Raw genomic sequence first — 13,605 nt, 5'->3', positions numbered from 1 at the left:
ACCAAATGAAAATGGGGCCAACATACCTGCCCCTAACTTACCTGCAGGTATGTTGGCCCCCCTTACAACTTTGTTGTCGCTTTGTAAGCTCAGAGAGTGATTTCACTTCTCCCTTCTCTTTTTTCTTCCAGTATCTCTCCCAGTATCTCTCCCTGATACCCCTTCCTCATTGTCTGCAACAGGAATGAGAAGTCGAATACTTGCTGCAAGGAAAAAGGTTGGAAAAGGTTGCTCAAAAACATACAAAGATCTTTGTATGACAAATGTCAAACTTGATAAAGCTTTTAAGGAAAGCTGAGAAATACCAAAAATGTATGATCAGCTGATAAATAAAATGGAGAGACGAGATTCCACAAAGACAAGGACAAAGACAAACAGCTAATGGCAGGAACTCCGAAGAACTTGAGAAGGATTTTATTGTTTCAAAATGCCATCATTGCAGAGTTAAAGCCAAAGTATAAAAAAATGTGCAGTGCCAAGGACAAACAAGTGGCTTCAAAAATGCTCAGAGGCAACATCCTGAGAAAGTATGGCCTGGTCAAAGCCTCAAACAGAGAATTTTGATTTTCAGCAAAAGCAATGAGGGCAAATGGAAACAGGCCAACAAGTCTTCAATACTCCAAGAAAAAGCAGTGGAACAGAATTAGGACAGCCACAGAAGAGAAAATCACTAGGTTCTATCAACATGATGACAACAGCAGAACGACAACAGGGTAAAAAGGACACACTAACGAAGAACAAGAAAAAAAATAGCAGATGCACTTCTTTTCAGACATTTAGGAGGGAATATTCAGAGATTAAAATGTCCTACTATGAATTCTGCAAAATATGTCATTTTTTGGGTTGTCAAGCCAACAGTCCAAGATAGGGACACATGTCTCTGCAAAACCCACGCCAACCTCCAGTTCATGGCGGACAAACTACAGTATCACAAAGTGATCAGCTGCAGCAACATTGAGAAACGTATTGAGTCTTTGTGCTGTGAGAACCTGAAGAAAGAGTGCATGTACACAGAGTGCTCCCTTTGCCAAGCCAAAGACCTTAAAACCTCTCTGGGACATGTGGGACGTCCACCCGTGGGAAACACTATTCAACAGCCAGTGAAATAGCAGGGTGCCAAATTCAAAACAACAAATCTCATAATTCAAATTTCTCAAACATATAATAGTTGTATCTTATTTTAAAGATACACTTCTCGTTAATCCAACCACATTGTCCGATTTCAAAAAGGCTTTACGGCGAAAGCATAACATTAGATTATGTTAGGACAGCGCCGAGACAAGAAAAACCACACAGACATTTTCCAAGCAAGGAGAGGCGTCACAAAAACCAGAAATACAGCTAAAATTAATCACTAACCTTTGACGATCTTCATCAGATGACACTCCCAGGACTCAATGTTACACAATACATGTATGTTTTGTTCGATAAAGTTCATATTTATATCCAAAAACCCCATTTTACATTGGCACGTGATGTTCAGAAAATGTTTTGCCTCCCAAAACTTCCGGTGAATGAACACATCAATTTACAAAAATACTCATCATAAACGTTGATAAAATTTACACCAGTTATTGAAAGAATTATAGATACACTTCTCCTTAATGCAACCGCTGTCAGATTTCAAAATAGCTTTACGGCGAAAGCGCATTGTTCAATATTCTGAGTACAGAGCTCAGCCATCAAAGCAAGCTATACAGTTACAAGCCAAGTTCTGGAGTCAACAAAACTCAGAAATAGTATTATAAATCTTCACTTACCTTTGTTGATCTTCGTCGGAATGCACTCCCAGGACTCCCACTTCCACAAGAAATGTTCGTTTTGTTCGATAAACTCCATATTTATGTCCAAATACCTCCGTTTTGTTCACGCGTTCAGATCACTATTCAAAAGGCATAATGCGCGAGCGCAAAACCCGAGACGAAAAGTCAAAAAGTTCCATTACCGTTCGTAGAAACATGTCAAACGATGTTTACAATCAATCCTTAGTGTCTTTTTATCATAAATATTCGATAATATTCCAACCAGACAATGGTGTATTCATTACAAAGGAAAAAGAAGGAACGGTGCGCCTGTGTGACCGCGCAGTAAACAACTCATTGGTCTCAGGCAGTCCACAGCTCTTATTCTCTCCCCAGTAACAGTAGAAGCATGAAACAAGGTTTTAAAGACTGTTGACATCTAGTGGAAGCCTTAGGAAGTGCAAAATGACCCCACAGACACTGTAGTTTGGATAGGCAATCACTTGAAAAACTACAAACCACTTCCTGGTTGTATTTTTTCTCAGGTTTTTGCCTGCCATATGAGTTCTGTTATACTCACAGACATCATTCAAATAGTTTTAGAAACTTCAGAGTGATTTCTATCCAAATCTACTAATAATATGCATATCCTACCTTCTGGGCCCGAGTAGCAGGCAGTTTAATTTGGACACGTTATTCATCTGAATTTCTGAATACTGCCCCCTGTCACCAAGAAGTTAAACATCTGACTTTGATGCTGTTGAGCAGACATGGTGGCTTGGTTGGGAAAACAAAGCTGAAGAGAGAGAAGAAGAAAAACAACAATTAGGGAAACATGGAGAAGGGAGTGTGGCACTGCAGATTCTACTGGAGGACTTCTTCAAAGGATTGAAAGAGAAGTTGGGGAAACAGGTGTACAACAGTCGACACCAATACTCCAAACTGAGAGAATTAAAAGAGAATCTGCGGAAAGAGGAGATCATCGTGCAGATTGACTTGGCAGAGAACTACCTGTGTAAATACACCAGTGAAATCCAGGCAGTTCACTTTGGTGATTCTCACAAGCAGGTGACCCTCCACACCTGTGTTGGATATAGCACAAATTATACAGTTTCACTTTGCTCACTGAGCTTTTCTATGCGCCATGAACCCTCTGCTATCTATGGCCATCTCAGAAAAAGACTAGCCTACTTCCTTGAGCTCTGCCCATCGGCTACTTTTGGAATCTTACTTTTCTCTTATATTAAATAAATGTTTAACAATGGTTGTTGTTTGCAATAAATAAAAAAATGATGCGTTTTTTTGACATAGATGTCATTTGTTTTAGATAGGGAAGTCATATGGTTGTTATCATAATCTCACAAAAAGGTTGGGTGGAAATATCTTATTTTTCATGATAAATAAATGTTTTTAGCTGTCAAAAAGGAAAGGTTATACATTCAGGCGTTGTGATGAATTATTAATATTAGGAAAACCTAAAGAAATCACTTAAAATAATATTCAATACAAGTTAATAATGTACAAATGTGTAATAAATGTGTTATAAATTCATTGTATAACATTTCATTTTCAACTAAAATGGATGTTTAATGACATGATGGAAATAGCTGTTTGAGAAAAATTACAAAAATATATAAATTCCTGAATAGTATGATCGCAGCCATTATCAGATATGGTGTCACGACTTCCACCGAAGTCGGCTCCTCCTCGGCGATCGACGTTACCGGCTTTCTAGCCATCGCCGCTCCATTTCTCATATTCCATTGGTTTTGTCTTGTTCCATTACACACCTGGTTTTCATTCCATAATTACTGCATGTATTTAGTCCTCTGTTCCCCTCCATTGTCTTTGTGTGTAATTGTTTGTTTGTTATGTGGATTATTGTCAGGCGCTTTACTTTTGCTATGTTCCGTGTTTTTGGCACGTTATTGTTTTTATGTGCTGTCATTTTTGGAACGGAATTAAAGTGCGCCTGTTCACTACACTCTGCTCTCCTGCACCTGACTTCACCTCCCGTACACAACCTTGACATATGGTTTCTAAACAAATAAAGACAATTATATTACTGGTAAAATGGTGTTTCATTAGGTTTTAATTTCTGAATGCTTGCAGGGACAAAATGCCTGAAGTTGCAGAATCATCCAGCAAGCAAAGTTAGGAGCACTATGATAATGCTTTTATCAGCTGTTGAATTTGAGGAGATGCCTATATTAGGAATCCCTGTAGAAGTTCCTACCCTATTTCATGAATGATCATTTGATATTTCATGTGTAGCTAACTACGGCTAAGTAGGCCTACCATCTCATTTAAATTACTGCACCGTTGGAGCTAGGAACACAAGCATTTCGCTACACCTGCAATAACATCTGCTAAATATGTGTATGTGAACAATAAAATTAGATTTTATTTAAATGTGGGTTATGAAATAGTGAGATGGTCATTATTGTACTTTCCTTTGAGTCATGGTATTAAAACTTGATATCTGAAATGTTGTGCTGGCCACATCATATTGATGCTCTGTTACATCATCAGCAGTAAGTGGACAACTCGGGAAAAACGACTGGCTCCATACTACAGCCTCTGTAATGTTCATATATATCACAGTACAATGTTACCTGAACAAATACTATACTATACTACACATGTGTGTGGAGCCTCAGTCATATACCATTGCATTGGCAAAAAGTATTGATCCTCTGTCTAAAATACTATTATTTTCTGAGCTATTGTCAATTTTGTTTGATAAATAACAGACAGTAGGACTCAAGAATATATCAAATTGTCCTTCTGTTTGTCTAACCAACATATAATGCCTACAGCCAGAGTCCTTCACTGTAATAGAAGACTGCCTGTACAGTTCTTTAAGTTCTCTATTCGTAGCATCCTTTTCTGAGGGCTATATTTCACTCAAAAGTCGAATATGGTATAGAAAAAAAAGTGAATGTGTGCAAGTTTGTGTACAAGGCAGTGAACTGGAGAGATAGGGCAAAATGACTACAGGCGCGGGTACGCCTACACTGCCCAGGTGAGGAAAAGTGCAGGGCTGAGGGCACTCATTTCTGTGACAGTGCGCACGTCCCGCGCTTTTACGCACGGTCTCTTTGCAGTAATGCATAAACGTTGTTATGGTGTTATGACACTAGCTTACTCGATATTTTATAATCAATTAAAAATAAGAAGTTAAACTTGTTTACATTTTGTTTCACGGCTAGAGCTTATGGTAAAGCGAATTAGAATTCCATTCCGATTCGAAACAATGTGTAATGACGTATTCCATCTCTATGCGACCGAGAGGGTCACAATACCGACGCTTCACATGGAACTCCAGAACCCAAGAGATATGTTCAGAACTCTCAAAAATCTTCAGTTCTTGATCGACAAACAACGAGAGAGACAACATTATTATGGCGAGCTTTTCATTCATCTTCCCTGAAGACAGACGTTGTTCCATTAAGGACAACGAAGTCAATTCAGGTAAGAACAATAACATACATTTCCGTCTTTAAATAAAAATGTTAATTGAAGGTGTAATTCCTACTGGAAAGGAAATAAAAACAACATAGAAAATAGGCTTTAGGAGTTTGTTGTTAGTTACCAAACAATGTAACCATGCGAAATGAAGTTTTCCAGCTGACAATGGTTTTATTTTGGCCAATGAAAATAATTTATGTCTCCATTTATCTCTCCTTCCACCCAAAATGTGCACTTGTTCAGCTCCTTTTACTGATTTGAAAGGAAATGACTGGTATATTAAATATGGCTAAAACTCTACCTAGCCCCTACTAGCCAATGTTTTTAGATTTGTGGGAAGTGGTGAATGAGTGCGCACTTCAGCAGAAATGAGATGTTATTGGGATGCATGAAGAATATCCCTTGCTTGTAATGCTGAAATCAGTTTTGTTAACCCTGTGTTGGTGTTTCTTTCAGGGTGGATCTCAACGGTAACCAAACTCAACACCCGAGGCGGTCCAGAGTCAAAGAGTCAGAACATCCGTCTGAGCTTTGCAGAGGAACTTGGTGACAAGTACCACTACGCAAATGCCATCGACAGCTCTCTGCTCTGGACTGTTGGGTACACCCCCTACATTCCCCCAGCTCTGAAAGGAAGAAGCTTCCCCTCTGTCGAGAGCTTCTTCCTGGATGAGTGGGAGCCACTGACACTCGTGCAGACTCCTCAGGTTCTGTCCACCAGTGTTTCCATCGAGGAAGACAACCTGATCCAGTCTGCTGCAGGCCTAGTGTCTCAGGTTCTGTCCACCAGTGTTGCCATCGTGGAGAATGACTTGATCCAGTCTGCTGCAGGCCTAGTGTCTCAGGTTCTGTCCACCAGTGTTGCCATCGTGGAGATAGACCTGATCCAGTCTGCTGCAGGTCTAGTGTCTCAGGTTCTGTCCAGCAGTGACGCTAGAGTGAAGGATCGTGATGATTCCACACTGAGAGACTCCAACCAACCTGAGGTCCAAGTGGCTGATGTCTCAACCAAGAGAAGTAGACTAGTCATCACTATTTCTATGTTTTCAACTGAGAGTTGCAATGCTTCGGTCCATGAAGTTGATGCTATTGCTACCAGCCTGGAGCACTCTGCTGAGAAAATGTCTACCTCTATCGCTGATGGCCACATTGTTTCATCCACTGCTGTTGCCAATCAGAAGAAAACAAGGGGTGGATTCATCTCAGCTCTACAGAGATTGTTTACAAGAAAGAACAGGAAGCCAGTCAGTAATACTTATATTGTCTTTTGTACTGTAATATATTATGATTTATGAACTATTGTTATACTAATATCCAGTGTTAATGGTTGTCTTTAAAATATTTTTCTGTATTGTCTACTTGTCTGTTTTTCAGGCTAAAGTGGCTTCCAAGAAGGAGCACATTCACTTGGTTGACCACCTCAATGTTGAAGTCACCCACTGAGGACACTCACTCACTGCTGAAAGCATCCAGAATGATGCTTCTGTTTCTCCTCAACGCCACCTACACCCCTGCCCCTCTCCCCCACACCAAACCCTACCAGGGTTGGGATGAATTCCAGATCAATTGAGTCAATTCAGGAAGTAAATTGAAATTCCAATTCCAATTGTTTCTCATAGGAGGCAATGAGGTAAATTTGAATTGCTATTGGAATTTCAGTTTACTTACTGAATTGACTGAATTGAAAATGAATTGACCCCAACCCTGATCCCTAAGCCCCCACCCCATCCATTTCTATCTTCAATAAATTTTGAAGAATTTTATTTGAATGTGTTTTGTATCTTCATTAAAACCACAATACGTCTCTAATGAGGGTCACTCATGTTACACATCTAGATTTATCATCAAATATCGCAGAATTCAACAACAAATGCAGTGGTTTAGCAGTTCAAGTTCAGTACTTGTCAATGAGTCACTGCACTGTGACCTTCAGAAACATGTAACATTGTGGAAAAACTGAACTTTTGCTGACATTCTGTTACAATGTAACTACACTGAACAAAAATATTAACGCAACATGTAAAGTGTTGGTTCCATAATTCATGAGCTGAAATAAAATCCCTGAAAAAGGTTATTTCTCTCAAATGTTGTGTTTACATCCCTATTAGTGAGCATTTCTCCTTTGCCCAGACTATCCATCCACCTGACAGGTGTGGCATATCAAGAAGCTGATTAAACATTATGATCATTACACAGGTGCATCTTGTACTGGGGAAAATAAGAGGCCACTTTAAAATGAGCAGTTTTGTCACACAACACAATGCCACAGATGTCAGAAGTTTTGAGGGAGTGTGCAATTGGCATGCTGACTGCAGGAATGTCCACCAGAACCGTTGCTAGAGAATTCACTGTTCATTTCTTTACCACAAGCTGTTTCCAATGTCGCTTTAGCGAATTTGGCAGACCACACCAGGGGCTGAGGAGTATTTCTGTCTGTAATAAAGCCTGTTTGTAGGGAAAAACTCATTCTGATTGGCTGGGCCTAGCTCCCCAGTGGGTGGGTCTGGCTGCCAGGTGGGTGGGCCTATGCCATCCAAGGCCCACCCATGGCTGCACCCCTGCCCAGTCATGTGAAATCCATGGATTAGGACCTAATGAATTTATTTCAATTGTCTGATTTCCTTATGTGACCTGCACCTCAGTAAAATCATTCAAATTGTTGCATGTTGCGTTTATATCTTTGTTTGCGCATTTTCTTGAGAATTACATGCATTCTCACTCATAACTCCTAGAATAAGAAATCAAAACAGACTCAACGTAATATATTAAAGGAGTGAAAAGGGCTTTATTCAACTGTGGCTCCTGAAGTCCCTGCACACATTTACATTTACAAGGTTTCATCTTCACTGAGGACAATCTCAGTATTTGATTTTTGCCGAGACAATGAAGCAGAGAAAATGAAGCAGAGAAAATGAAGCAGAGGCAATGAAGCAGAGAAAATGAAGCAGAGGCAATGAAAAGCAAACAAATAAACAAACAGAACAAACCAAACAAAAACACAGTCCCCATTTGACACATGACACGACACATGACATGACACATAGCCGAAGAACCATATTGGTGCGTTTTTCCTAATCAGATGATTACTGATTGTGTTTGTTATTATAAGTTCACTGTAATGTCCAGCGTGGTAATAAACTAACATGGTAATGTAATGTACATGTTGTCTACTAGTCTGTATGTGATATCAACACTCTGGACAGTGAGCTATGGTTTGTTGGTTGAAGGGTTATGTGTATAACTAGATCTACTGTATGGGACAACAAAAAGTACACATGAATAGGGAGTTTAAGCATTTGTAGATTGACACGGCGTATAAACACAAATAAAACAAAAATATCAACACAGCCTTATAAATACTAATAAAAACATAGGCCGCATAATACTGAAAACTTTTGTCAAACAACAAGGGAAGATTGACAATGTGCTTTTTTGGAAACAACAACTTATTCCCTAAAAGTACATTCTATTTACATCTTCATTTGGACTAAATATACAAATATGTACATTAGAGAAACAAGTGTTTTTTTTAACCTTTATTTAACTAGGCAAGTCAGTTAAGAACAAATTGTTATTTTCAACGACGGCCTAGGAACAGTGAGTTAACTGCTTTGTTCAGGGGGAGAACAACAGATTTTTTTTTACCTTGTCAGCTCGTGGATTTGATCTTGCAACCTTTCGGTTACTAGTCCAACGCTCTAACCACTAGGCTACAAGTTGCCCCAGTATAAGTTTAGTATGTGAATCTGTCTTCGTATGTTTTCAGTGCATCTTATCATTACATACAGTCTATAATCTCAGCCCAAAAACAGACATCTTATAATACTGTATAACACAATGTTATAATGACTAGGACTGCATTGTGAAAAGTGCCTAAAACCAAAACATCACTACTTCAAAAGCACCTATAGGGAGAAGAACAGTTATTGCATTAACACAATAGGAAATAATTATGATGTTTGCTTCTTTTTTAAACAATGTTGGTACTATGTTGGTACTGACATTCACAACTACCTGTTTCTATTGCAGAACTCAATACAGGACTGTATACATGCAACTATGTCATCAGCAATCAGCTGATTCAGCAATCAATTTCCACAGTATCACTCTCACAGTCCTCATGTCCTCCATTTTGGCTCTGTACATTGTCCATGCGTCCCGGTGCCGTGCCGTTAGTGGACTCCTGCCTCAGGGGCGGGAAACTGACGTTACGCTCCAGTTCTGGGTTCAGACAGAGGAAAGTCTGGTTCTTATCGTTATTATTGCTGTTGTTACTAGTAGTGGTGGTGACTACCAACTCGCTAAAGATAGTGTCTGAGAAGACAGAGTCTAGGTTGAACGGGGTGCCACCGAAGAGGGATTCCTGGCAGGTGGATTTGGGCCGATCGGTGGCTATCGCTGGGTCTCTGGGGGGTTTGCTTGGGGGTGGTTGATTATCAGATTCTAGTTCTTCTGGATTGTTCTGCTTGTTCTGATTCTGATTAATAGTGTCCGTCTCCTGATTCGGGCTCCCATCAGATTCCATGATAGGTAAGGGATCTACTTTCGCCATCACCCTAGAGTCACTGTTGACACTGGATCGTCGCGAGGAACCCTCGGCTGTTGAGATGACGCTGCTGGCCCGGGGTAGAGAGGTAGGAGACCATGGCTCTCTTAGACGCGCCTCCTTCCCCAACGGGGTGGAGAAACAGTTGAGACACCCAGACACCGAGGAAGATTTACCCTGGACGTAGAGCACCGTGATCGGGGACATGGCTGAGGCTCGGGTGGTGGTGGTCTCTGGAGCTTTGTTCAGACCTAATCCAGATCGAGATAGTACGGCAACCTGCCCCTGAGCTGTTTTGGGGACATTCCCATCGGAAGGGCGCTGGGGGGCTCTGCTGCTGCTGGTGCACCTCCTGAGGACACTCCTTCTGGGCCAGGGGTCCTGGGTGCTACCCACCTCCCTCCCCCTACAGGGAACTGAACCCTGCGTATTTGCTATGGCAATAGGTGAGGAGTTCTTCACGCCTACACTCTCTCTGTGTTTGTTGCTGCTGGTGTGTGTTGAGGAAGTGGATCGCTGCTGTGTGTGTGTGGTCGGCGAGAGGTTCTGCCGTGTGTGTCGGGGGGTGGAGGTATCGCTAGGCGGGAGGCAGGAGGAAGAGGAGCGGCGGGATGACGGAGGCGGCTGGACCGGGCTACTGCCGTTGGACCAGGGTTCGTTGTCTAGGCTGAGGCTGAACTCTCCACTGCTCTGGCTCTGGGCACGGCTCGGCACGCCATTCAGACCTGGGGGAACCGCGGATGGAGAGAACGTCTCTTTAGGTTACCCCAACAGCAGGCTACACTCTTGATTACAAATGTCTGGAAAATGTATGCATTTTCACAATGTATTAAAATACTTTTTATGTAAAATAAACATAGCATAGGCGACAATACAAGCTAGTAAATGCATGTATCATTATTTCTGCCTATAGAGGGCAGTATTATCAAGCTGTTCAGACTAATGCCTACTTTGAGCAAAATAAGAGATTAACTTGAAAAAAGGCCATGTTAACAGATATTGATTTATTCTTCATTTTAACTCCTTATACATCTATATACATGTTCTGCATCCCAAATGGCACCCTATTCTCTTCATACGGCTCTGGTCAAAAGTAGTGCACTGTGTATTGAATAGGGTGCCATTTGGGAACCCTCAAATAATGAGTTAGCGGCATGTTGTTTACCATGGTTTTGTAGTTCATCACCGTCGTCAAATTCAGTCGCCACAGCACTGTCATTATAATCCTTGTCTGTGCAACACAAAATGGCAGGGGACAGAAAATGAGACAACACTGTATGGGTATCCAGGAGTGAGGCAGTGTTGCGGTCAAACTGGTCAGGTTAAAAGCAAGAGAAGCAAATGGGAAGTGGTAGTGTTCATTCAAGCAAACTGAATTGCAGATGTATGAAGCAACACATCCCTATAGAGACATGGTAGCTCAAACCCCTTAGCAAAAGTACCCTTGTAGCATGATTCTTAAAACTACAGCAAAAGGTGTTCATAGCAGATAGCTGATGAAGATGTCAAATGGAAGGACGTAATATGGATGGTGGAATGACTCTACCTGTCAAACATAGCTCATTGCTATCAGTGGCAGCAGCAGCAGCAGTGGTGGTGGGATAAAACAAAGGAGTGGTGGTTGGCTGGTGTTGATGGTTGATGATGGACAAGATGGAGTCGCTCATGGATGAGGTCATAGACTCCTTCCTGAATCTGTCATTCTTGATCTCTGACTCCTCTAGCTGCTCAGGGTCCTCAGACAGGGTTGAGGGGTACACCAAGTCATTCAGTTTGTCCAGGTCATTCAGGGCTGGGGGTGGAGGTGGAGAGAGATGACTTGAGTTGCCTCTGGTAATGGGGAAGTCCTATATTTTCTTTCCCTTCCTGTCTTTCATTCAAAGGAGAGAAGATTCTACACACTTCACTTGAAAAGTATGACGTTTATCAATAACTACGGTTTTAGCCTCACAACCTCCGTCAGAGTCTTCCTGCCTTCCAGCAATGTGGTCCTGAGAAACTAAAACATTATGCAGTACCAGTGTTCTGCAATGCAGTATTCCCCTGACCTCTTGTGTAACTCTACAGAACTGCATGGAGAACTGAAGAGTAAAAATATCTATGGTGGCGGATGCTTATGCTAACAGCGAGAAAGAGTGGGTATGGGTATCAAAATTGCAATATATAGCAATATTATGGCTGAACTCAATAATAGGAAGGGTGCCAAGCTGCACACTTGGCAGAGCTCTACACGGAATTCCAAGAGTATTGTCCAGGAGGATTTCTGCTGCATTCATTTAGACAATGGTAGACTAAAGAATAAGGTAAACCATAGTTCACTAGCCTGGGTCCCAGATCTGTTTGTGCTGTCTTGCCGACTTCGTATGGAATTGTCAATCCTAAGAAGTTGGCAAGACAGCACAAACAGATCTGGGACCCAGGCTAATAGTTTGCTAATGATGAGAAAATAGGCAGGTTGCAGCCAAGATGAGGTAGTCACGAGACATCGACCCATCATGTTTCTTACACATGGAACGACGAAAGAGGGACTTGACTTTGTCCTTATCCTTCAGTCTGTTCCTCATAAGTGGAAAGATTTTCAGAGTGGACACTTTACAGTGTGGGACAACAAGGGACAGGGGAGGGAGAAACAGGGAAGGATGAAGGGAGGGGAACGGAGAGAACACGTTAACACACACAAAACAGACATGGGGAAAGACAGAAATAGACAAAACACGAGTTTGGCCTTATTGAGGGAAGGATCCACATAAAGAAACATGCAGACATATCCATAGTGCAACACTAAGTAACAACTGTTTCTGCATGCACTGTCTGTCATAGAAACCCATGTACATAACACAGCCCTCAAACTCCACTCTGGACCTCCAAGCCAGTTCCACTGCATTTGTTTATTGTTCCCCTCTAATCAGGGACTGATTTAGACCTGGGACACCAGGTGTGTGCAATTAATTATTATGTAGAACAGAAAACCAGCAGGCTCCGGACCTCGTAGGGTAAGAGTTGAGTTATCCTGGTATAGAGGGTAGATATAGACAGAGCAGCCCTACATCTTACCACTTCAGAAGTCAAGTGTGTATGATGATTCCTTACCCAGGAGACTCCTATACAATGGCACAGCAACAGATGAGCTTCCAACAGATCATTTTTATTCCTTCTCATAGATCTCTGTGTAAAGAGCCTGGGAGGCGGGTCTATCTTGATACAAATAGGAGGAGTCTGTCTTGTAGGGCCGTCAAATAAAGATGTAGCAATTGAGTGACTTCTGTCTCCCTGTCCAATCGGTGGTGGCTGGGGGAGGTTCCCTGCAGTAACTGGCTCCACCCATATCTTTCTGTTCTATCCCTGATGGCCGTGGCTGCGGGGTCGGCCGTGGCGGGAGAAGGGGCCTAGCTGTCGCTCTCTCTTCTTGGCCTATAGCTCGTAGCAGGGCGGGTGGGCCTGCGGTGATGGCGGAGCGTGATTGGACAGCCCGTTTCTGCCTGGCCTATCAGGGCTCTCAGACGGGACCAATGGGAGGGGATAAGGAGGTCATACTCACTGCTGCTCCTCCGGGGGGAGGTGGTGGACCCACCCGAGCCGTCCGAACCCACGAAGGAGCCATTGTCCTGGCAACCAGAAGCAGAGGGGGAGGTGGGCGGGAGGGCCTCGAAGGACCCGGAGCGTGTGGGGGTGAGGGAGCGATGGTGGTCAGAGGAGGAGGCGGGGCCACAACGCTCGCGGCTCCTTGGCTTCATCAGCTTCCTCATCTTCAGGGCGATCCAGTTCCCACGCCTCGGGAAATATAATAGATATGTTAAAATCGATATAGAATAGGATAAACTTTATTGTCCCTGATGGAAAAATTGT

The 13,605-nt window shown here is 42.3% G+C and overlaps 2 protein-coding genes across 9 annotated transcripts in view; one reads left to right on the top strand and one right to left on the bottom strand.

Moving 5' to 3' along the window:
* Window positions 1–4,638: 4,638 nt before the first annotated feature.
* LOC106564623 (uncharacterized) lies at window positions 4,639–6,938 on the top strand. Its single transcript, XM_014130789.2, has 3 exons — window positions 4,639–5,216; window positions 5,670–6,457; window positions 6,588–6,938. The coding sequence occupies exons 1-3, from the start codon at window positions 5,147–5,149 to the stop codon at window positions 6,654–6,656; spliced, it is 927 nt and encodes a 308-aa protein (XP_013986264.2). The 5' UTR covers window positions 4,639–5,146; the 3' UTR covers window positions 6,657–6,938.
* A 1,036-nt stretch (window positions 6,939–7,974) lies between these two features.
* LOC106564606 (girdin) overlaps window positions 7,975–13,605 on the bottom strand; it is a 28,600-nt gene continuing 22,969 nt past the window's right edge. For 7 of the 8 annotated variants that reach the window (XM_045691159.1, XM_045691160.1, XM_045691163.1 and 4 more), the window contains 4 exons: window positions 13,298–13,530; window positions 11,306–11,551; window positions 10,925–10,990; window positions 7,975–10,484 (listed from right to left, as the gene is read on the bottom strand). In XM_045691159.1, coding sequence (XP_045547115.1) covers window positions 9,295–10,484; window positions 10,925–10,990; window positions 11,306–11,551; window positions 13,298–13,530 — 1,735 coding nt within the window. In that variant the 3' untranslated portion in view covers window positions 7,975–9,294. The remainder of the gene's footprint in view (window positions 10,485–10,924; window positions 10,991–11,305; window positions 11,552–13,297; window positions 13,531–13,605) is intronic. The other variant, XM_045691162.1, reaches the window with a different exon arrangement.

This window comes from Salmo salar, chromosome ssa12, assembly GCF_905237065.1.
Source record: "Salmo salar chromosome ssa12, Ssal_v3.1, whole genome shotgun sequence".
Lineage (NCBI taxonomy): Eukaryota > Metazoa > Chordata > Actinopteri > Salmoniformes > Salmonidae > Salmo > Salmo salar.
The sequence above is the reverse complement of the archived record's forward strand: the minus strand, read 5'-3'. Positions and strand labels throughout refer to the sequence as shown.